The 25541-nt window shown below is 42.9% G+C and overlaps 1 protein-coding gene across 1 annotated transcript; it reads right to left on the bottom strand.

Annotated features, from left to right (window-relative positions):
- Positions 1-170: 170 nt before the first annotated feature.
- PDIA6 (protein disulfide isomerase family A member 6) lies at positions 171-25046 on the bottom strand. The gene is made up of 13 exons (XM_034766508.1): positions 24897-25046; positions 19124-19265; positions 16960-17017; positions 16190-16316; positions 14853-14959; positions 11836-11972; positions 11216-11330; positions 9051-9191; positions 7362-7446; positions 7199-7271; positions 5514-5672; positions 3076-3172; positions 171-2028 (listed from the first exon to the last, which is right to left on the bottom strand). The coding sequence occupies exons 1-13, from the start codon at positions 24928-24930 to the stop codon at positions 1960-1962; spliced, it is 1344 nt and encodes a 447-aa protein (XP_034622399.1). The 5' UTR covers positions 24931-25046; the 3' UTR covers positions 171-1959.
- Between the last annotated feature and the right edge of the window lie 495 nt (positions 25047-25541).

The raw sequence follows: 25541 nt of genomic DNA on the forward strand, positions 1-25541 counted from the left end.
TTAACAATCAAATTAAAATGCAGGCACCTGCTTAGCTGGATAATTTTATAAGAATTCTTTTGCACAGTAATTTAAAATTGTCAATCTACTCCACGTTGAAAGTAAAGTGTTTTACTATTTTATACTGTCTCTTCACTTTGTATGGTTAGAAAACATGCTTCACAAGGAGGTGGATTTTACTTATTTATTTTGTAAGTTACAAAGAGGGGATCATCATCTTTACTGGAATTTAAAATAAAATCAAAAGTTAAAATAGTCTGGTGGTTAGTGGGTTAACTAGCACTGTACAATCAGGTTTTGGTTTTTCAGCTATAGTTTCAGATGTTACTAATCTAACAGAAAGTGAGGAAATCCTGCTCTTAACCTTAAAACCAGATTGGGTTAAATTTTCAAAGGCTCCAAGTGCCTAAGTCACTTTTGAAAACACGATTTTAAAGCCCAAGGGTTCGTCTACACTTAAAATGCTTCAGCAGCAGCACAGCTATACCGATGCCGCTGCAGCACTTAGTGGAGACGCAATCTCTGCTGACAGGAGAGCATCTCCCGTCGGCATAGGTGCTCCACCACCCTGGGATTTTTATCCCGGATCCTTTAGTTAGAATTTAATTATTGAAGGCCAGCGTGAAATCACCACCCATAGCTGGTACATTCCATCAACTTGTCAATGCACAAAGACTCTTTAAAGACAATAGTGGGTTGGGGTAGATTTGTAAAATAATTATTGTGAAAAGGAGCTTTCAGCTATGCCATCTCCTTATCTCACACAGGTCAGTCCCATGTACAGTAGCTTTGCTAGACATTGGTACAATAGGGGGCGAGCTGTAGAATAATTTATTTAGTACCTTTGGCCTTAAGTTTTTATAATATTGATTTTACAAACAGCAATAATTATACCGAACACCAAAGTGTAACCACCCCTGGGGTGAAACAGTAAGTATTTTAACAGTGTAAGATGGGAAGCAAAGAATACTAGATCCAATGGAAAATGCAGGAGAAATTTAAGAAGGCAGAACATAATCACCCAAGTTGGAATTTGGCCAGGATGCTGGAGAGAACGCCTGGATTCCGTTGAAGAGACCAGTCAGTATCAGTTTTAGGCCTCTCTATACAAAGAGAGAAAGCTGCTACAGCAGCACATTGACCCTTCACACTCTGGTGGGTCACTGGCTCACTACCAACTCAGAAGAAAACTGCCACTTTCTGAAATCAGCAGCACTTTTCACCAGCCTGCATTTTCCCTAGAAATCTTCCAAGCAGCAACTGAGCTACAAGATGACAAGATCACCTTTTGAGGTGATATGTTGTTTCTGAGAAACTGAAAATCCCTGAAAATAGGAGGAAGGGGAAGACTAGAAAGAGCATTTTAAACCAAGATTGTCTGGTCTAATCTTCAGGCAAAGACTGTCAAGAAGTTTTATAGCGGCAGGGTAGTTTAAGAGCCTTACAGCACCATTCCTTATGACATACACTGTTCACTTTGCAACAGTCATCTGAACCTGGACAGCTTTAATTGTGTGCAAGTTTGTTGCTCTGTACAAGACTAATAGTCTATGTCAAAAATATCTTGTTTTATTCTTTAATTAAAACAGAAGCTGGTCAGGTTCTATCTGAATGGGGAAAAAAAATTACATTTAAAACTGGTTACAGTAACATCCCCCAGAAACACTCAAAGAGCACACACTCTATGGACAAAATAAAAACCAAGATGTTGTAATCAAAGATCAATGTTGTCCTCAAAATATTTGTTACACAGAATACAATCAAATTTACTGGTTACAACAATTCATAGAATTTTTGCAATGTTTTCTTGAGAGGCATACAGTTCACTGTCGCAGTGTTGCAGAGAGCTGGCCAAGTGCTACTTCTCTGTAAAAAGGCCACTGGAATATCCATTTGATTGGGAACAATGTTCCAAACTGCTGCACAAACCCTCCCAAGAAAAGAAACTTCCTGAAGATCTCACAATTCGTCTTTATCCCAGTCTTCAAGATCCACATCACTGAGATCAATGTCATCTTCAACTGGAAGCTGTGGAACCGCAAGCAGAGTTTTTGAACACCAGTGCTTGTAATGCTGTTCTAATATGTGACTTGAAAAATTAATGCCCTGCTGAGGATGACAGAGGTGTCTTCCAAAATAAGATTAAGTCTGGATGTACACAGAGAGCTAAATGGCACTTCAGTGGAAAAAGTTGATGCTCACATGACTGAAAGACCCTTAGTGCATTTCAACATAGGCCCAGTGGCCACTTCACTGACCAGTGAAGGTCACCAGTACCAGTGTATTGGGACCAGTACAATACATATTTCTTGGGGTGCTTTCTACCAGGGAATTTATTTGGAACACACTATCCAGAAAGTTGGAACTTGTACAGCATTGCCAAGTTCTTATTAAAACAAAGCCACACCACTGATTCTTTGGCTCCTCCCCATCTTTTTAAAAACCCAACAACAGACTTTTACCACTGAACCCTATAATCGAGGATTTACAGCATGCCTCAATTATCATGACTTCATTATCAATTAAAACTGTGTAGTTAAATCCCATGCAAGTGAAACTTTTTGAGTTTCAAGTCACTATACTGCAGGGTCAAGGCCCATCTAAATTTCAGGTGCTATAGCGTAGTGACCCCTTTAGTTCACACACTAAAGTTCCCTCATTACCGCGTGTTGGCAATAAACTGCGTTTCAGCCTCAACCATTTGAAATTGAATACTAATGACTAGGACGTAAGACATTAACAAGGCAGAGTATAACTGTCCATGACTTCAGATAACTAGCTATCTGGTAGGCCTGGTTAGGTTTCCAATTGTTTAACCAGGAGATTCAATAGAGTTTTAGTTTAGAGAATCAGCATTACAATATTACCTAGCTATTCTTTATTACCAAGGGGCTATGGAGGTAAGTTTAAAAAGCAGCAGTCTGAATACTCTGTGAGGGAAACTATTAAGTGTTTCACTTACTCTGGGAATAGGCATTTTGAGACAGCATGTCCACCCTGGTTCAGTTCCTCTGTCGAGTATTTCTTTTTAACCTAACAAGGTGTTCATGCACCCAGCAAAGTGGTGCCTCTTACCTCACCATCTTTGCCATCCCACGGCTCGACTGTATTAATTTTAGGGAAACCCCCACCACCTACTGGTGCAGTAGATCCACGGCCAAAGGAGAGTTCCCTGGGAGAGAGGATGGGAGGGGAAGAGGGGGGGGGAAGAAAAACAAAAAACAACATTTAAGAAGTTTCCAATCTCATCCACCTCAAACACACTGTATTACTTCGTATATATTTTATAGGGAATTAGGTGTGCTACCGGATGTTTAGCTTGAGTGGATCCCAATTCCAAAATATCAAATAACCCTAATTTGAGGTTCATAGATCATTAGACCATGGTAAAAACTTTGAAGGTGACAAGAATAATTTTTAGGGAGATCCAAAGATAAACACCAAGAAACAAACTTGAAACCATTCAACCCATAAACAGGGGAGGTGTTTTTTTAAAAACCATCTATTGCCAGGTCCCCAAGCATCACAAGTTGACAAATGCAGCAGCATGACTGGTCAGCTTCTAAGCACCTTTTTTTTATAATGGATTACCTCGTTGTGCCACACACAGTAAAGATGAGACAAGCCCAAAGTCATTGGTTGGTTTACATGTTCCAGTGTCTGGCAATGATGTTTTTACTTTAAGATGGAGAGTAACATTACTTTGCCATCCTGGATTAGGCACTTAGTTGCCAACTGCAGAAATTCATCTCCAAGTCAGAAGCCTAAATCTTTATCAGTTACAGAGTGACTCAGAGGGTGAACAGCTTCTGCATTCATCTCAACCTGCCCTGCTAATTCAGTTTGCAGAACCAGAGTGACCTTTATGAACAAGCATTATTCCTTTCAGTATTTTTTTCAGTGGTAAATTCACACTTATTCTGAGGTTGGCCTTCATTATCTCGTTAGAGTCTATGTTTTCCTGCTCCTCTCCCCTCGGAGGCTTAGTTTTCCTGATTTCAGTTGAACAGTTTACAGGCTTCCTATCACATTACATAAAGTCATACGTGTTACAGCATCATGCTCAGATTGCACTAAGAGAGCTAACTAGAGCTATTGTGACTGTACTACTTTCCTTATACACAGCACACCTGAGCTGAAGTGTCAATGTCATCTTCTACTTTGGTAAGGTAACACCAATCTTTAATTACACAGCCCATCAACATGGTACCGTGGGATATTTGCCCTAGGAAGACTGTCCTCTGGCATCACTATTCACAGCCCCTGTAGAGGTCTCACTAAAGTTGTTTTAGAACTTACTAAGTTTGAGAAATGACAGACATTTGTCACAGCAGTGCTGACCATCAGCGTATGGACATTTTCTGATATGCTTTTTGAGGATATTACTTTTGTATTTAGTAGGCCTTAAACTTCATCGGATAAACTTAAATCTTTTTGCTTAATGGAAAAAAAATTCTGGTAGATTTCAACCCAAAACTAAATGGAAAACCCACTAAATCAGTCTAATAAACATTGGTTTAGGTTAACGCCTCCATAATGATTTTTTATATCCTTGTAAGTATGTATGTTATACAGCAGATTCTGTTCTGTGCCACTGTCACAGAGGAGTGCTAGGGTTAACAGTGCATCAACTGGTTTGAAAGAATACTCTTATGAACTCATTGGTGTTGGCAGTTGTGGGGTTTTCCATCAGAGACAAGGAGTTATTTCAACAAATCCCTTAACTCAGCTGCTCGCAACCAATGGACTCATGCTAGTAAAGTTCATGATACTTCCTGTTTCACTGAAGCTACCCAGAGCGCATAATCACAATGTGAAGTACTCTGGATTAAAATGAACTTCTAATATTGGTGAAGTCACTGTCCCAGGATGTCCCAGGTGCAAAACCAACTTTTTCTGAAGTGGTGGTTAGAACTTTCCATGCTTAGTGCATGCCCAATCTGGTGGAGGGAGGAAGAGTGGTGGCTGGGAGAGACATGGAGCACAAAAATCCACACTGATGTTTTTGCTTCATGGTGCATTTGTAAAACGTAGGAAGAATGGTGATGGTGCAGACCTACCTTCAGACACTGGGTAAAGGAAAATTCTGCATTGGACTTGAATTATTAGCACAATCTCGATCTATTCGAATCAAACAGTTGGGAAAGGCTCCACGTCCTCCGCCCCCCCGATGCGACTGCCATGCTAACTATTTTGAGTATTTGGCAACTTACAGTTTAAGGGCTCAGTCTGATCCTGCAATCCTCTGCAGGATCAGGCTCTTATGTTTTCTGACACTCCTCCCTAGCCCTACATTTTATTTAAAAAAAAAAAAAAAAAAGAGCCAACAACAACAAAAAACCCACAGCAACTAGTAATCTTATTTCCAGAGCGCCACACTCCGGAATGAATTTACACTGGCATGCCAATGTACATTGTATAATGTGTTCTGTCTCCAGATCCAGAGACTTAGTTAAATGAACCGTTTAAATTACTTAAAAAATAAATAAATAAAATAAAAAGACAGTTTGTACCTGAGAAACTCATTAATCCCCTGTTCACTGAAAGATCCTTTCAGGAGGGCAAATTTCATCTTCCGTGCATTAACTGCTGCCATTGCTGGGTACCCAAATCCTCCAATTCCCAATGAGTTTTCAAGCTCAGACTGAGCTCCAGCCTCTGTCCACAGCCACCTTTAAGAAATAAATAAATAAATAAATAAATAGAGAATCTTGATGACAGTACTGTATTCCTGCTTTTACACCAGTTTTTGGCAGGTCTGCTTTTTCATTAGCAAAAACATCCTTGGCCTTTGTAGCATCGTTCACAGTGCTGCACAGATTCCCACCCAATAAAACTTATAAAGTTTAAGGAAGATTCCAAAGTTTTAGATCAGTAGCATCATGGGCAATGGTGTCTGCACTATCACGGAGAACCTCATCTCTCTCCAGTCTCTTGCTATTCAAGTCAGTAAGGCCTAGCCGTGATGTGGAATCATGCTCTGACTATGTGAAGAAAACCTTTCAATCTTCAACAATGACTTCTAGCCCAAGGTCCCAAAGGAGGCCCAGCCATTGAAGTCTGTACCATAGAAGTGGCTATAAACAGATGCTCCTACAAGACAGGAACCATGTTACTGAACCAATGCTTAAACACAGTTGAACAGTTACAGACTTGCTCTATTTCAACAGATTTCTGTGCTTTAACCTACGCAGGCAAGTCTTACAGTGGGCTAAGTCACATACCTAAACAAGAAAAACTGTGGCCTTAAATCACACCTGAGGCAGGTTGCTGAGCAGAGAAAGAGAGTGTGATGTTTCCACTCCCCAGTTGGCTAATTCAGTTTCTCTTGCCCCTAACTAGTCCTCCAGGTAAAGTGAAGCATTAGACCAGTCAGGAGTTGATAGGGTCTCAGCACTCCCCCCAAGTCTGTCATGCCACCCCCTCTCCCTCCTATGGCCTCTTTTCCAGCATCTGCCATGTCAGAATGCTCCCCCACACTTCCTGTGATGCCCAGCAACCTGGAGTCCACAGCTAACCCTAAGGCAACATCACCCTCCTTAACAGACCTCTCCCTGGCTGGTGGGAAAGGAAAGACGCACTGGCTCAACCCAGCATGGAGGAAGAGGGAGAGAAGGAGAAAGAAAATGCCATCTGGCCCATAGTGGGAATGCGAGGCAAGACATTAACAGAGCCTGCACTTCTGAAATATAATCAGACACAACAGAGAGAATCCAGCCTACAAAGTAAGGCGCCAAAGAAAACAGACATTTTACAGCTCAAATATTGCTTTCAACGTTCAGACCTGGGAGGTATGTTTGATCTAATCTCAATGTTTAGATGGCATTAGCCTTAAGTAGTCAAAATGCACATTTGAAGGCAAGGTGAAAAAAGGATTAAATCCAGTTGGGTTTTTTGTTTGTTTTTTTAAACAGATCCTGTTTAAAAAATAGTCATGTTGACAAGAAGTATCCACTGACTTATACACAGGGCTTTTTGTTTTACCATGCTCTTAGCTTATCTGCAATATAGCACCGTCAGATGCAAGGCTGTGCCCATCTCTGCAAGGTATCTAAGTATTTCTATAGAAAAATAGACACGGACCTTACAGAATACAAGGTAACTACCTCTCCAAATCTAATGTGGACATCTGATGTCCTCCATACCCCCAACCTTCCCCTTTTTCAAGAGAAGTGGTCAAGCCAGCAATGACACTTACCCCCACATTTTCTTTTTGTATTTGTCTGCCATTTTTAACATGACTTCCAAGTAGGAATTTCTACCTGCAGCTCCTGTTTGCCAGACAGAATTTTGACAAGTTAAGGCAGGTCGATTTTTTTCTGAAGTGACATTATAAAGAAAAATGCTTCCTTTTATTCTACCTGTATCAAGAATATGGGGCAACACAGCAATGACACAGAGCTGGTGGGCATCACAGGTAGTCTTCACAACATTTTCATCAATAATCTGGGAGAATGAAACAAGAAATCAAAGATTATAAAACGCCACAGCACTCAGGTGATTAACAGTGCTGGGTGCCATAGCCTCAAACTTAGTCCTACCTGAAGAGACAATTGCTTTGAGTGAGAAAGAAAACTACTTTTCCCCATGGCAACGTGCCGGAAGAGAGACTGCGAGCCTCTCTCTAGTCCACTAGCAGGACGCTCATCTGAAACGCCATGCCCAAACCTATGCATATTCCCACTAATACTGTTGGTGCTGCATATTCAAATGTGAGGGAAGATCAAACGGAGACTCAGTTGATAGGGAATAAAGTTTTAAATAGCCTGTCAGCAAGCTAACGATAAAAGCTAGTGAAGTGGTTACCAGCAACATGTGGGGAAGAGGCCGGTGCAGCAGACAGAATCTCCATGGTAAAAATTCCACTGAACTGAGAACAGTTAGGGTGACTTCAGTGCCTCTGATAAAGCCAACCCCACTTGAGATGCTGCTAAATCTTCCCTGCCAAGAGGGACTTCGAGTCTTGAGGCTCATTAGACAAACATATTGTGGTTTGTCAACAACAAAAAAGGCCTAGTCCAACCCTGCCAATCTCCAGGGGGTGAGGGGGTTCGTGCACATTTTATAATTTTGTCAGCCACCAAGATACCATGAATTGGGGGGAGGAGGGGAGAGAAGGGTGGCAGTGTGATGCCAGGCTAGGTAACTATTACTTCTGAACAACAGTTTATTTCCTGTGAACTGGATCAAATTGCACTCAAGTGATGCAGGCACCCAACCCCGGTGAAACTTTTGTGTGGGTCAGATTACATAAACTGTTAATGGTGCTGCAATGTTAATATTCTCCATGCGTACCCTAGACACATTGCTACAACGTGCAGCTCAATCGAAGTTTGCCCAATAGTGTCATTAGCTTCTGTGATGTCAGTTTTTGTTTAAATAGGAAAGTTATTCAATTGGCCAGTCCCTCACCTCAGCGCACAGATTTTATCACGGGCTAAGGCACAAGGTTTGTGGGAGCTCCTTGTTAAAATAACGGCAGCACAACACACTACATAACAGGAGTCAATATCTGCTTCACAGTCAGTGGTTCAAATCCAGTCCATGTCAATCAAATCTAGAAGCTACGAACTGTAGGCTGTTGTTACACTAAGTGATGTGAGTGTGGTTTCCACCCAGTTCTTAGTATACAGGTGGTCCACATGACAAAGCCACCACCAGAGTCTCTGCAAAGGGGCCAAGGTTTTAGTGGAAATGGAATCTGAACTTTCATGTCACCCCTCCTCTTCAAATGAGGATTTAGATACGCTGGCAAGATAGCTCATACTGCTGCTACCTTCACAGTATCTATTTCATGGATCAAGGTGTTCAGCATTCAGGACTGTCAGTCCAGCTTCTTTAATGAGCAGTACTATTCACGGTAAAAGATATAAAGCCACACCATGGACCGGGTTGTGATCTTTGGGTACTTTTGATCCAAAAATAGTTCTGCTCATGCACCACTTTGGTCATTTTCTTTACCATCACTATTTTTCTTAAAAATAACTGCAGGGCCCAAGAGACAGGATGGAAAAACGCTCAGAGAAGTTAGGTTTGCAGAGCAGGGATACCTCGAGCAGCTCAGGTGGTGGGGCACTTTCAGAAAAAAGATCCAGAGCTCGGGCAACTATATCAGATCTTGTTCTTCCACCATCGTAATCAACAGGGTCTTCCCCTTTCTGAAAGATCTTGATTGTGGGAAATCCACGGATCTGCAATAAAACGTGGAAGTTATTAGTTCAAATTAACAAGAACATAGTGGTTGCAAGAGAACCACCATGATGTGCTCTAGATAAAGAGGGAGAGTTTTGCATCAAGACAGGGGATCTCCACACTACATCACAGGGCTACACCCTCAGCCTAAACATTTTAAAGGCAAGTTAGTTATTCCTCGTCTATGCTACAATTTAAAATTGTGTTAGTCAATACATGTTAAAAACACTATCAGCTATTGTAGTATCAGTGTCTGTGGTGCATCAAGGATCCAAATTTTGACACCAGATCTCCCTAAAACCATGGATTTAAATATCAGCAGGGCCAGCTTAATCCTTCATGCCTCTGAAGGCAAAGGTGAAGATCTACTGAGTTTATTAGGGGAGAGGGGGAGCCCTGTTAAGAACTGTGGCCACCTCTACATCACAGGGACCTTAAAAAGCAACTTGTTTTAATAAGAGTTTGTTCAAAGTACTTTCACTGATTGCCAACAGATTATCAGTTACAGCTGAATTTCAGTGATATTGAATTCACCCTACACCCACACGCTACTCGGTGGCGTTTTTTCTTTCTACCTTCTTAAACTATTTTAGTATTAATGAGCTATGGAAGGACACGTAATACTTTTAAAAATCAGGCCCTTAGGAGCCAAGTGGGGTTTTCAAAAGCAACTAGACACCTCACACCCATTGAAATCAATGAGTTCTATGTGCCTAGGTGCCTCTGAAAACCTCACTAGGTGCCCTAATACCTTTAAAAAAATCAGGACAAACCTCTTTCTGGGAGAGAGCGAGCCAATGAGGCACCAAGTTCTGAGCCTGTGGTACCACTACATCTGTATAGCTAACATGACACCTTTGGAATTCTTTCAGCTGGAGATACCAGCTGCACTCAGACCCATGTACAAAAAATGCCAGTCTCACAGAAGTGGTATACACTTTAGGATGGCACTTAATAAATTGCTATAGGGCGCAGTTATGCCAGACCTCATGGAAGCAAGTTGCAGGAGACATAAAGATACTTTCTCAATGGCAACGTCTATATTTATTCCACCTTCTCTCAGCCTTTGGGAAAAGCACTAATTTCTGAGTCCTGCACTTAGGACGGAAGAATCCCATGCACTGCTACAGACTAGGGACCGAATGGCTAGGTAGCAGTTCTGCTGAAAAGGACCTAGGGGTCACAGTGGACGAGAAGCTGGATATGAGTCAACAGTGTGCTCTTGTTGCCAAGAAGGCTAACGGCATTTTGGGCTGTATAAGTAGGGGCATTGCCAGCAGATCGAGGAACGTGATCGTTCCCCTTTATTCGACATTGGTGAGGCCTCATCTGGAATACTGTGTCCAGTTTTGGGCCCCACACTACAAGAAGGATGTGGAAAAATTGGAAAGAGTCCAGCGGAGGGCAACAAAAATGATTAGGGGTCTGGAGCACATGACTTATGAGGAGAGGCTGAGAGAACTGGGATTGTTTAGTCTCCAGAAGAGAAGAATGAGGGGGGATTTGATAGCAGCCTTCAACTACCTGAAGGGGGGTTCCAAAGAGGATGGAGCTCGGCTGTTCTCAGTGGTGGCAGATGACAGAACAAGGAGCAATGGTCTCAAGTTGCAGTGGGGGAGGTCCAGGTTGGATATCAGGAAAAACTATTTCACTAGGAGGGTGGTGAAACACTGGAATGCGTTACCTAGGGAGGTGGTGGAGTCTCCTTCCTTGGAGGTTTTTAAGGCCCGGCTTGACAAAGCCCTGGCTGGGATGATTTAGCTGGGAATTGGTCCTGCTTTGAGCAGGGGGTTGGACTAGATGACCTCTTGAGGTCCCTTCCAACTCTGATATTCTATGATTCTATGATTCTATGATTCTCCATGAATTGCTCAAGTCCCTTTAATACTAATATTTCTTAGTACTAAGAACTAAAAGTAAGTGCTGAGGTAAGAGAGTTCTTTAGGTATTACCAGGAAACGTGACCTATTAGAGATATTGCAAACACAGGGAGGGAATTGTCAAGCCTGTAGAGCACACTCACCCCATACCGGCTGGCTAACATCTGATTCACTGTAGCATCTACAGCCGCCAGTTTTACTTTTCCCTTGGTTTGTTCTTTCACTTCTGTGGCAGCAGCTGCCCATTCTGGCTCCAGACTGGAAAGCAACATAATGCCAATTACTAGCAGTAAAAATTGGCATTTTAGAGGCAAGTGAGTGAAACCACAACCCTCAGCCTATACCTGGAGGAGTGCGTTCTCTCCAGTGTAGGAGCAGCTCTGGAAAAGGACTCAAGGACTACATGGACTATCTCAGGACATCTCGAATTCTGGGACTAGAAGACTCTCCTAACATAAGAAACTTTCAAAGGGCCCGATCTTGTTCCCACTGGTGGCAGTGGGAATTTTGCCGGTGATTTCAAATGAAGCAGGACTGGGTCCAACAAATGCTAAATTAAAAACTGGGTGGGATGGGAAACGGACACAGGTTCCCTGGTAAATTCTGGAGTGGGCAAGTTAATGAATAACTTGCACCATTGTAAAGACCCACTTCCAATAAAACAAGAGATCCAGGGTCCCAATTCAAGAAATAAGCCTGCTTATATACACTGTAGATGACAAGCGTGTACCAATTTTAAATTATTGCCAACAGCTTCACTTACTTTTTGCAGTGTCCACACCATGGGGCATAAAACTCTACCAGCCAAACGTCATCACTATTCAAAACGTTCTTATCAAAGCTGTCATCAGTCAGATCAATCACATCCTTCTTATCCCCGCCTCCACTTTCTCGGCTACTCTGTAGGTCAAAAATAAAACCTGTTAAGCTGGGGGAACTTTTGCATTGCTCCCTCACATAACCACACCACAGCAGCCCCAGATGTGATCTCTTTCATATGTGTACCTACACACTTCTTTGCTAAATTAAAACAAGTTTATCAGAAATATCCAAGTTCAGACAATTTCCAATGCTAGAGCTATCCATGTCAATAACACCCATAGAGCATATAGATTGCAGCTAACTCCTAAAGACCTATGGGAAGCAATACTATAGTCTCTGGAAAGACCAGAACTCTGATCTTAATGGCTCAAGACCTTCTGGTGCCCTTTTAGAAAGAAGTCTCACAGGCAGAATATAAAGGGACCCAGTTAGGTTAAAAAAAAGTTACCATTAAAATAGTTCTTATCCACTTTGGTAGATTAAGTATAAAAATTTCAGGAGGTTCCTAAATCAGTTAGATGCAAAGTCATATTTTCAGAAGTGACGTAGGCACATAGGAGCCTAAATCCTGTTGAAAATCAATGGTCTTCAGTCACTTTTGAAAATGGAAGCTGGGTACCAAGCGTTTTTGACAACGTTGCCCTATGACTTTTTGAGAGTTCTTATTTTTCATTGTTCTGTTTATATTTTCCACTTCAGGGCTTGGACTATGAAATAATCTCATTCACTCGCTGCAGCACTTAATGCTTAGCAGCTGGTCTCGTTCCTGGTTATGTTTTGCTTTCTGGCTCTCACATTAATTTAACTAACTACTTTGAGGTCCTCAGATGGAACGTGCCACAGAATTGCAAACACTAATGAACTTAGCCTTAATATAACTCTGAGGAAGGGATGAAGGAACCCCATTTAATACATGGAGAAACAGACAAAGATTGAAGGCCAAATCACCCCTTCCACAGGTCTCTCTTGCATTAGTGCTTAGAAACTTGACAAGCCTCCACATGCAGGGCTTGTCCACACTTACATATTATAGGCTCTAACTTGCTGGCTCAGGGGCATGAAAAATCACCCCCCAGAGCGCAGCAAGTTTGAGCGCTTTAAAGCGCTAGTGTGGACAGGCTCCGAGCGCTGGGAGCGAGCTATTCCCCTTGTGGAGGTGGATTACCAGGAGCGCTTTGAAGTTTCTAGTGTAGACGTAGCCACAGTTACTCATCTCTTTGGGAGAGTAGGACTTCTCTCCTCATGGAGGGGACTGCAGGTCCTGGTGTCATGAGGCCATTGTGCAAAGCGATGCGCTGAGCACTCCAGAGATTTGCATATCTGCTGCAGACAAGAACTGATGCATTACTGCAGGCCAGCAGTGGAGCTGCTCTCCGTATGCTGGCACAGCCAGCAGCAAAGAAAGGAATGGGAAATTCCAGAAGATGGTTGGGTTTAGGGACATGCTGCAGGCTCCATGGAAGGAAATACTAGCAGGATCAGTACCATATTACACAGTACATTTCCAGAGAGTCAGAGGATGCTTCAGAATGGCCCAAACACAGCTGCTCCCCTCGCCTGCCCAACTAAGTCCTCTCAGAACCCAAAGAGCATCAAACCTACAGAAGGGCTTATAGCAACACTGGATGTTGCTGTTAGGCTTATTTTCCCATCCACCCAGGCCCTTCTGCTTGCCAGTTTTGGCTGATATTTGCACAAGTCTCCTCCCCTCCAGCCATGCATTCTGACAGAATAGTTTGGTTCTAAGTGACTTGGCCAAGGTCACAGAGGAAGCCTTACAGCAGAGCCAAGAACAGAACCTAACACTCCCATGTCCTGTGCCACAAGAGCCTCCTTAGCTCCCTCACCAGGGCACTGGTGAAGTATTTGAGTTTTACAAAGCTGTTTTCACTGACGTAAAGTTGGTTTTATGAAATGTGTATGTTCAGATTAGGTTCTGCAACCCTTCAGGCAGATACATGTAAAACCTAAATTTCCTGACAACGTCCCGTTAGTCTATACACATTCAGTTAAGGATTCAGAATCTCCAAGTGTCTGAGTTTCTTTTTAAAAAGGATTTTAGTCTTCCGTTAACCTAATGAGGTTTATATTCAAATCACTATGTGATGCTTTAGCCAAGCTACTCCCACTGACTGCAGTGGATGCGTCAAGCTAAAGAACTAGGCCACTTTTAAAGTACTGATCATATTTTTGATGATTGCCATCAGCATTTAACTTGCTCGAGTTATTAATAACTCTATTATAATACTTATCATTAGAACGTTGTGGAGATGAAAAACGTCAGCTAATACCTAAAAATTCCACTTCTACAAGTCAACAGCTGAAATGATTTTTTACTGTCAGGAAAAATAAGTTCCTTCAAGTTGAATTACTAAACCTCTAAAAGGCTTATAGACATCCTGAATAGTTACTGCTGGACTGAGATAAACATACCATATAAACCATTTTGGCCAATGAAGAGTTCTACTGCAGTTGGTATACCACATCAGGGTTACATGCAACCTGGCTGTTTTCTAAACCATGTAATTCACTTTATCTTACCTTATGGGTATGTCTACACAGCAAGCAGAAACCTGCAGCAGCAAGTCTCAGAGCCTGGGTCGACAGACTCAGACTCAAGTTACAGCACTAAAAATAGCTGTGTAGACATTCAGGCTTGTGCTGCAGCTTGGACTCTGAAGCCCATCTCCCTCCCTAGGCGTTCTGGTTGCCATGCTTGTGGCTTTTCTGGGATATGCTGCCAAACAGCCCAAAGAGATAATCTTCTGTCAGTCAGCTTAACCAATATCCAAAGTTCTTTCACATACTTTGCAAGTGTCGTACCAGCACGAACACAGAAAGTGATCCCTTGCACCCTCAAGTGCTACACAGAGCTCGGAGCACAAGTCTCTGATTTGCTGCAGAAGACGTGAAGACTCATCAATAAAAATAATGCATTATCCATTCCCTGAGAACTACCTGCTTTCCAGAACTATATCCTCCACTTCTGCCACTAAGACGATCCTTTACCAGTGATCGAAGAGCACTTAAAGCGGCATCAACAATAGCATCACTTGTTCTGCCACCTGTGACATAGCAGAATAAAGAGGTAAAGGGCTGAACTGTAAAATCTCATTAGCACCTTATTTAACAAGCTTAGATTCAAGGCCCATCCTGCTCCTGTTGGCTTCAGTGGGTACAGGATTGGCCCTGACATTTTGTGTATGGTGGGAGTCAACTAACTTGGGCACTAAGGTTGCTCAAGTGTATTTTCTTACAAATGTTAAAAAGCAAAGAAGTTACATGCAAGGCAATACTGACATTGAACACAATACTCTACAAGCATTAGGTCACTACCACCATGACAGCATACGAATACCCTCTCTAATAAACCCTCATCCTCAGTGCATGCACATCAAGAAAATCAGTAATATCTTATTGCAATGCCTCGGACCTTCCAAACTTGAGCACTGCAGTGTGGTTTAACTGGGAATCTGCTATTATGTTTCCATGACATCAAAACAGATGAATTACTCAACTGCAACTAAGAGCAGCAGAGTTCTTCTCTGTTTGTTTCCTAAAATAACCACAATCTACATGAAGATACCTGATTTTTAAGGCTGGGAGTTTGTCATGGAGGATTTTGTGACTTTCCAAGACCTCCGTGACTTCTGCAGTGGCTGGCCCGGAGGCTGCCTGAGCAGCTTGGGCGGCCCCTTGGCCAGCCACACCTGGGGCACCTCCCTGACCCCAGCAGCAGGAGTTTGGGTGTGGGAGGGGGCTCAGGATTGGGGCACAGGAGGGGGTGAGGGCTCTGGCCAGCACTTACCTTGGGGAAGAGGGGCTCCCCGTAAGTAGCGATATCCCCCTCCCTCAGTTCCTAGGTGGAGGCGTGGCCAGGCAGCTCTGTGCGCTGTCTCCATCTGCAGACAGCACCCCCACAGCTCCCATTGGCCGTGGTTTCCAGCAATGGGAGCTGGCACTCAGGGTGGAGGCAGCACGCAGAGCTGCCTGGCCACGCCTCCGCCTAGGAGCTGAGGGAGGGGGATGTCACCACTTCTGGGGAGGCGCAGATTCAGACAGGGAGCTTGCCAGCCCCCCCCCCCCACCCCAGCGGGGGTCCCAAGCCACACACCCCTTCCCCCAAGATTTAGTCAGGGGTATATAGTACAAGTCATGGACAGGTCAGGGGCTATGAATTTTTGTTAACTACCCATGACCCGTCCATGACTTCCTTACTAATTATAGATAGCAGATATGGAATATCACACGAGACATGACACACAACACACGAAAGACTACCACACAGCACTTACCCTGGTAATCTTCTGCTTTGTTCTTGTTGGATCCAAATATCTTGATAGTTGGAAATCCTCGAACACCGTACTGACCACCTAGGGACTGATGCTTATCTGCATCAACTGCACCGACTTTCACAACACCCTATTTAAATTGTAAAAAGCTTCCATTGTAATTTAAGGCATTTGATAACAGGAACCATAAGGGTCAGGTGGAAAGAACCAGTGAGTAATTTACTGGGGACGTTTGGGGCCAAGGCAGCTTAGTAGTTGGGAATGGGAGAGACAGTCGTCAATTAATGTTTTTGTTTAAAAAAAAAAAAAAAAAAGCGTGTAGAATGAATTTGCTGTTTATTCTAAGCTCAGCAGATCACTGCATTGTCACATTTTCCATACTGAAACAAATACCAGTATGTAGCAGTTTACAGAGCTATTTCCACACACCCAACCTGTGCTAGTTCTGGGATCTAAAGACATTCAGAGAATTGGGAGGATGGAGGAAGAAAAATATTGCTCAGCCAGAAGTCTGGATTATAAACATATAAACCATAGATTTTTGATTCTATAACAGCCTTTCAAAGCAGTTATGGAAGTTCACCAGGAAAAGCAAAAACCCTTGACAGATTATCTAGAAAAAACTGACGTTTTCCCCATTAAAGAATTTTACTTGTCCAGGGCTAGTAGAATTTCACTGAGGTAAAGTTAGTTGTAAGTTTCTAAGAGAGTTGACAAAAGCCAATCCCCCAACGCCAAAGCACTGCTTGCATGTGGGGAAAGTTTAAACTTACTTTTAATGCTGTTGCTGCTTTCTTCCATTCAGGAGTTAGTCTTTGACAATGACCACACCTGTTGGAAAAATAAATTTATTTTCACTCAAGCTGGTACTTATTTCATTTCACAAAATACCTAAGAAATCAATGTAGTTTGAACTCTGCAAGAGTCCAGCATACGAGCGTAATCAATCCATTTGCAATGGAGTTGGGAGTTCTAGCCATGTGAGGGGGAAGAATACCAAGTTCTGATATCACTGTATCACTGCAGAAACCAAGAGTAAATGTTGCAAAGGATTCTTACCCTCCTGACAACGGTAATCTAAAAACTAGCCTCAAATTGAGATGGTGAGATACAACCCAGCAAGAGAACTGTATATGATAAGAACTTGGACTTCCTAGTACTGTTAAGCCTTAAAGAAAGGAGAGGGGAAATCGCAAGGGAAGTTTTTCCAGTGAAGCAGAACACCCAAGCAGTCCTGATTGAGGGGTGATAACTGAGTTGTGCAGATCTGCTTAAACAAACTAGAGGCATGTCAGAGAAAACTGTAAGAGTATACACATGCTCTGGTAAGCTGTGGTTTTCAGTAAGCTACTCTTCTGTTTCTGGTGTGTAAAAGACATTTTCTTCTGCAAAGAGCATACACTGAGATCTTACCATTTTCTTATACTTCCATTATGCTTTTCCCCAGGCAACCACGGAAGACTTTCCTTTTTTTGCTGTTTACTTTACGACAGGCTATCTTTAGTTATAAAGAATTAGAACCTGGATGTGTTAGCCCAACAATGATTCACCCTTATTAGTATGCTGCTATTACATTTCATAGAGAAGATGAGGGAGACAACGCTTTGCCTACAATAGTAATACAAGCTAAGTTGGGCGGGGGTGGGAGGGGGGGATCATAACCACAAATTCAGCCTTATGCCTTCTTGGTGGGGTCAGGCTGGGAAAGACAGGACTGAGAGAAACTCTTCATTTAGAACACTCTGCTAATCAATTATTTTTAGGGCTGCCAAATGATTAAAAAATTAATTGCGATTAATTGCAGTTTTAATCACACTGTTACACAATAATAGAATGCCATTTATTTAAATATTTTGGGATGTTTTCTACATTTTCAAATATATTGATTTCAATTATAACAGAATTCAAAGTATACAAGGCTCACTTTATATTATTTTTATTACAAATATTTGCACTGTAGAAAAGAAACAAAAGAAATAGTATTTTTCAATTCACTTCACACAAGTGCTGTAGTGCAATCTCTTTCGTGAAAGTGCAACTTACAACTGTAAAAACATAACTGCACTCAACTGGCACGTAAATATCTTGCAACACCGGCTACAACAGTACCATATGAACGCCTGTTCTCACTTTCAGGTGTCATCATATAATAAGAAGTAGGCAGCATTATCTCCCGTAAATGTAAACAAATTTGTCTATCTTAGCGATTGACTGAACAAAAAGTAGGACTGAGTGGACTTGTAGGCTTTAATTTTTACATTGTTTTTCACGGCAAAGGGATTGAACTACAGTACTTGTATGAAGTGAATTAAAAAATACTATTTCTTTTGTTTATCTTTTCTACAGTGCAAATATTTGTAATAAAAAATAATATAAAGTGAGTACTGTATACTTTGTATTCAGTGTTGTAATTGAAATATATTTGAAAATGTAGAAAAACATCCAAAATATTCATAATAAATTTCAATTGGTATTCTATTAATGTAGTGCGATTAAAACTGCAATTGTGATAAAATTAATCGAGTTAATTTGTTTTGAGTTAATTGCTTGAGTTAACGGCGATTGACAGTCCTAATTATTTTTCTATCTTTACTGAAGTTAGTATTGAAAGTTATAAACGTAAAAAGATTTGAGCGTCTAGGCTGGGATCTAATGCACCTCTTACCAATCCAGACTAACTATTTCCTGCCAAGCTGTTCTATAAACCCAGGTTTATTTTGCTGGCCACAAGGCTACTGAAATGCATTTAAACCCAAGTAAGATCTGTGCTAGAGAGTGAATGGTTGGTCCAGGATTTCTAGTAAGTCACCTTTTGTATTCCTCCAAGATACAAGGGTGAGCAGGAAGTCCTTTGTTTATAGAAATTAGGCAACCTTTTACAAGCACACTTGCCAGGATACCATGTGCTAGGGTTCTCTGACTAGCTATGATACTTACCATGGTGCGTAGAATTCTACCAGCCATAAACTGTCACTCTGAATGACTTCCTTATTGAAGTTTGTTGATGTTAGCTCGATCACATCATCACTGGAGGAGTATAGGCTGTTAGCTGCCAGGAAGAATGTGCAGCTCACAGCTCCTAGAACAAAAAGCAAACCCAAATTATACTCCCATCAAAATTATCAATGGCTGTACTAGATTCATGGCTGAATCACAACCCTCCCACCTCCTTTTTCTTTTAGCAGTAGGGAGAAAGAAAGAGACAGGAACACCAAATCTGCCAGAGGGAGGGAAATTGCAGCAACCCATCTCTTTCATTGCCATCCTGCAGAAACCTTCCCATGCAAAGATGGGACCCAGGACTCCATGGGTTTAGGTGACAGATGCTTTCTATACCACCATCTTCCAGCAAACATGCTGGAATTTATGCTGCCTCTCCAAACCCCTTTAAAGATTTTTGGCTCACGTTTGGAGGCCATAGCAACTACCTGAAGGCCTGGAACAGTACAGACAGGCTAGACCTCCATGTGAATACCCTGGAAATCTGTAGGATGTCCTCACAGGTCTCAGTTAAAATGGAAGGTTGGCTGGCCACACCCCTTACCCAACAACATGATACAAGGACAGCATAGGCAGAAATTCTCAGATCTTTTCCCCACAAGATAACAGGACAGGTGTCTTAGTTCAATTATTTCAAGTTACACTGGTTTGGCGTCTAAGACTTGCTACATTCAATTTGGAACTAGTACCAAACAGCAGCAGCAGGAGGGGTAGGAAGGAAGGAACTCCTCTGTCCTTGCTACTGCTGAGTCCTAGCACCTATAGTATTGTTTTGTTTCTCAGGTGGGAGGCAAGTCTTTGGGTCACACCTCCTGGAATAACAAACACTCTAAAATAGGGATGTAAAAGGTTAACCGGTTAACCAGTTAGCATCAGTCTTACCGGTTTTGGTTAACGGTTAATGATTAAACTCCGCTGCCCACTGGAGCCCAGGACTCCACTGCTGCCCCGGGTGCAGGGCCGACAGTGGAGTCCCCGGGCGCGGCGGCGGGTGGTGAAGGCCGGCAGCAAAGTCCCTGGACATGGGAGCCGGGATCCTTGGGCCGGGAGCGGAGCCCCACGTAAAACATGGTGGTACTGCAGCACCACCCGCACCCTTAGTTCTCCGGTTAAACGTTTAACTGTGTAACCGATAAAATTTTAATCGGTTACACGGTTCCTTTTTTTAACTGCTATTTACATCCCTACTCTAAAAGGGCCCTTTGAACTCTAGAAGATTTTTCATGGTGAAAAGCTGAGCAACTCTTTTTGTTGAACTGGAGACGGTGCAGAGAAGAGCCATAAAAATTATCCAAGGGCTGGAAAAAATGACTTAAGAGTGAGAGACTTAAGGAACTCAATCTGTTTAAACTTATCTAAAGATCAAGAGGTGACTTGAATACAATATATTAAGTACCTTCATGGAGAGAAAATACCAGCTACTAAAAGGCTCTTCAAAATAGAAGAGCAAAACATAACAAGAACCAATGGCTGGAAGTTAAAGCCAGATAAAACTTTGTGATGTGTTTCTAGTTTGAATTTAACAGTGAAGGTGATTAACCAGTGGAACAAACTACCAAAGGAAATGGTGGATTCTCCATCTCTTGAAGTCTTTAGATGAAGACTGGCTGCCTTTCTGGAAGATCTGCCTTAGTGATGATGAAATTCTATGGCCCATGTTACAAAGGTGGCCAGAGTAAGTAATAATACCACCTCTTACACAGCGTTTTCCTTCAGTAGGTCTCAAAGTGCTTTACAATGGAAGTCAGTATCATTATCCCCATTTTACAGATGGGGAAACTAAGCCATGGAGGTGAAGAGACAAGCCCATAGTCTCAGACCTTATGACCAGAAGGGAACACTGTGATCATCTTCTAGTCTGGCCTCCTGCACATAGCAGGCCACAGAACCTCACCCACCCACTGCAGTAATAGGCCCGTAACCTCCGGCTGAGTTACTTAAATCCTCAAATCTTGATTTACAGACTTCAAGTTACAGAGACACCTTTTACTCTATTTCAGACCAACAAGTGACCCAGGCCCTCTGCAGAGGAAGGCAAACCCACCCCCAAGATCTCTGCCAATCTGACCTGGAGGAAAATTCCTTTCCGACCCCAGCAAATCAGTGGCAGTGCTGGGAATAAAGCACAGTTCTCCTGAGTCCCATTCCAGTGATTTCTACTCAACCACACTGCCTCATAATGGTCCATTCTGGCCTTAAAATCTGTGAGTTTCTTTTGGAGTAAACCTGGACCAGTGCAAGTATGTTTATCCATGTTCTAGAGAGTCTTTCTTCCCCTCATCCTCTTCTCCCAGACAAAAATAATACTACCCTCCCACAGGTGATCAACTCACACCAGCGTACTTCAGGAGTGATACGCAGCCCACATACAATCGCTCTTGCAACATGTCAGGCTGACCTACAGTAACAGCTGCCATTGGGGGTGAGGTAAGACACTGAGAAAGAGAAAGAGAGCCTTAGTTGCATAGTACAGCTGCTCTTAAGAGAAAAGGAAAACTTCCCCTCAGAGTTGAATATACTGTACGTACAATTACAGCAAGACTTTTTCAGGAAGTAACTCTACATCACCCAAGATGATTTGTGGCAGAATTAAGTCAAAACTAGAGCTCAATGAATTTTATTCAATAATTTCTGCCATTTTCCCCCTTTTCATAAAGGGATCTTCCAATTTATCAGAAGCTTTTGTTAATCAGCAAATTGTTAACAGTTCATTATGAAATCTGCCCCAAGTCATTTTCTGTTCCCAGACTGGAAGACATCGAACTAACCAAAAGTGTGATTTGCGACTTCTACAATCACATATGCAATTTGAAATTTGTCTTCGGCAAAATATAAGGTTAAAACTCACTTTCACACAAACAGTAATCAAGCCTGGAAAGCTCAAAGGGCAGATTTAAATTTTATTAGAGAATATTTAGAAAAAATAAACGATACAGAAAATTTGAAGCGTTAGTTATTGGTCATTGGGGGTAACATACAGAGTATAGGGATATGTTGGTGTTTTGGGGCTGGGCAGCACACACAGTATAATAATACAAAGCAAAAGGATCCCCAGTGCTGTCAAATCAAAATTTGCTTTACAATTTGAATGAATTATACAGAAAACATATAAATGCTAGATAGAAACCTTCACTGTCATGACAAAAGCCAACTACTGACAGGGCTAAGGAAGAAATTTCCCCTAAGAGCAGATTATTTCACGCGTCCCTTACTAAGGATTTTTGTATAAGTCTGATTACTGTGCAGTTTATAAACTGGTGCACATGCATGACAGGAAGAAACTCCACCCTGGCCATGCATGGTGCTGTTTATTCAGTATTTCTCACTACCTGTGAATGTTTTAAGGGATCCACACTCGCAAAAGTGTCGGAGGGGTAGGTTGAGTAATGGAGGTGAATAAAAGGCCACAAAAGTATTTATTTAGTCTCTACTCTACTCTTCCCCCCCATCAACATGCTTTGCTTTCTGATAAAATATCAATTTCTCACACTGGTGTGCAGGGTCCTAGTTATGTGCAGCCATGTAAATAAAGCATCAAAACACTCACTGGAGATGTAAAACAGAATTCATTTAATTAGGCCTGGATATAGGGGGCGGGGGGGGGGGGGAATACATACTGTGGGGCTGTACTACAAAAACCGAACAGGTAATCTTAAGTGTTCTACCACTATGCCTCCTACTGCAAATGATTCATCATTTTGCAATAGTTGAAGTGTACACTGTAGACAGCTTTGCTTTCTATCTTAAGAGAGCAGTCATCTCAGCACTTATTTCCACTTCCAATATATTTATGTTGCATTTGGTTGTCTCTCTTTGGCCATTTCCTCTTATTCATCTTTCATTTCACCTGCCAATTACTGCACATTTCTATTGGTTTCAAAATGGATTTCCATTTTCCAGTAAGTATCACATCTGAATCTGTATTTTGAACCTTCCCATTTAACCATCCATACTGGTTGCCTTCCTGTAATTATTATTATTATTATTTTGGTTAGGGGGTATTATGCATGCCTTGAGTCTTACGATGTATTTTGCTGCTTATGATATATATGCTGAGTCTGAGAAATTTAGTTCTCATTTTTAATTATCTTCCTTTAAAAAAAAAAATAAGTTTCACTTTCTAAACTTGTGTGTCACAATGCTTATCCCTCCATGCAAAAACTTACTTACATTGTGGTCGCTAGTACTCAGTAGCCTAGCTATCATTAATTCTTCACCTGTATGTTACTTAGGATGATAGTCTTTGCTCTTGTGTGCTCTGGAGCTAGCAGTTACAAGCAATTATTTAAGATGTTAAGAGACAATTTATCAACACGATTCCATTATGACATGATGCTTCTATGTACAGATAATTGCAGTCTCCATTACCACCATTTTATTAGATTTAGTTGCTGCTTTGATCTCCCCTCAAAGTTATGCACTCAACACTTTTTACAATTCAGGAATCCAGTGGCATAACCATGCAGCCTATTTGTATTCTATGATTTGGCCTTTGCATCCCCAATCATGTTACATCTCACAACTTGAACCCTTATCTCCTGGAATGATCTTCATGCATGGAGAATAGTCTCCTACACCTCCATTGGAAAGTGTGACTCAACTAAGAATAAGGTTTGCTATAGATGGATACCTTGGTAAGGTTAGAAAATACACAGAGAAGTAACATTTTTAGAATCAGAGTCCAACGGTCCCATGAACTCCCACAGTTGTTCAACGGGAGCTTGGCCGAAGTTAGAACAGATCTGGGTTCCTATAAATGCGAGGTGGAAGAGGCTCACCACTGGCTCATGTAGCCCATTACCCCAGGAGCAAGCGCAGAATTCTTTCTGGCTATTTGTCAGGCCTAATTTTATAATGTCTTCAGGAACAGGGCTCCTACTTTCAGAGGGGTAGCCATGTTAGTCTGTATCAGCAAAAACAAGGAGGAGTCCTTGTGGCATCTTAGAGACTAACAAATTGTTTGCCCAAATAAAGGTGTTAGTCTCTAAGGTGCCACAAGGACTCCTCGTTGTTCAGGGCTCCTACTGTTTCCCGTGAAAGATTATTCTGCAGCCTACCGAATCTCCCCATTAGGAGGTTTCTTCCTTGAGCCTGAATCTATGTTCTTTTTCAATTAGTTTCACCCCGTTTCCTGGTCACACACTTTCACCCCCATCCACACACTCCTCCCCTCGCAGCTTGTGTCCCAGATACTCACACCATCGCGCTCCCCCCACCAGCACACACACAGCCCACTGCAAACCCAATCTGGCTAGACAGCGCTATGGGCCCGACGGCCCCACCAGCGGGCGATCTGCAGGAGCTGCACACCGACCGAACAGGGAAGGCCGGACTCGGTCGTGAGCCTCCCGCTCCTCACAATGCCCTGGGCCCCAGGACACCCACCCCTCCGGCCCGGCAGCGCCGGCCCCCAGCCCCGAGAGGCAAGGCCCGCCGCCCTACGACCTCGGGCCCCAGGCAAGGTGGGCTCGTGCCGAGCCAAGGGCCTCACGGCTCCATGCAGAGCAGGGAGCTCGGCCAGCGATGGAGGGTCCGCCAGGGTCTCCGCATGCGGGGCAGGTCCCATCCCTCCCCCCGCAGCCAGCTCCAGCGGAGCCCTCTGACCCCGGGCTCTAGCCCCGCAGGCGCCACGATCCCAGCCCACGCTGGCCACCCCGTGCCCCTCCCGCCGGCGCCCGTGCACGGCCCGGCCAGCCCGCAGGGCGCCTACCTAGCAGGAGGCGGCTCGTGCCGAACATCCCCATGGTGGCTGAGCTGCTCCGGGTCTCACGATCAGGCTCCCTTACCGCAACCGGCCGCTACAATCCGCTTCCCCCCACCACCCTGCCCACGCGGCCCCGCGTTCCCAGCCGTGGCCGCTGCTCATTGGTGCTGCCGCCGTTCTCTCATTTGCATAGCCAATAGATGGCGGCCGGGTCATTCCCAGCAGGGGGTGAGAGCATTCGGAGGGTGGAGCCTGGCGCCCCCCCTGAGCCTATGGCGGGTGGAATCGTGGCTGGGTCTGAGGTTGTAGCCTGGAGGAGCCCATGGGGTTCCCCGCCCTGTTCTCCTCCCGTGGCACTATGTGTGAAAGAAAATGTAGCATCAAAGGAAGTAAAAAGCTTAAGTGAATCCACATGTTCCATAGAATTTCTATGGGTAGTAATTTCATGTTCTAATAAGACTATAACAGTAGGGATCTATTATCGACCACCTGACCAGGACAGTGAGAAGTGGGCTGTAGTCCACGAAAGCTTATGCTCTAATAAATTTGTTAGTCTCTAAGGTGCCACAAGTACGCCTGTTCTTTTTATAGTGAGGATGAAATGCTAAGGGAGATTAGAGAGGCTATCAAAATAAATAACTCAATAATAGT

This window comes from Trachemys scripta, chromosome 3 (genome assembly GCF_013100865.1).
Source record: "Trachemys scripta elegans isolate TJP31775 chromosome 3, CAS_Tse_1.0, whole genome shotgun sequence".
Classification (NCBI taxonomy): domain Eukaryota; kingdom Metazoa; phylum Chordata; order Testudines; family Emydidae; genus Trachemys; species Trachemys scripta.

What these genes read in the sequence shown, in the direction of transcription:
- PDIA6 (XM_034766508.1), bottom strand. Translation starts at nt 24,930, where the DNA reads ATGGGGATGTTCGGCACGAGCCGCCTCCTGCTAG. An exon ending in TGTTAGCCAGCCGGTATGGG is followed by an intron (nt 9,192 to 11,215) that starts GTGAGTGTGCTC and finishes GTTTTATTGCAG; the next exon opens with ATCCGTGGATTTCCCACAAT. An exon ending in GGGATGGCAAAGATGGTGAG is followed by an intron (nt 2,029 to 3,075) that starts GTAAGAGGCACC and finishes GCGGTTCCACAG; the next exon opens with CTTCCAGTTGAAGATGACAT.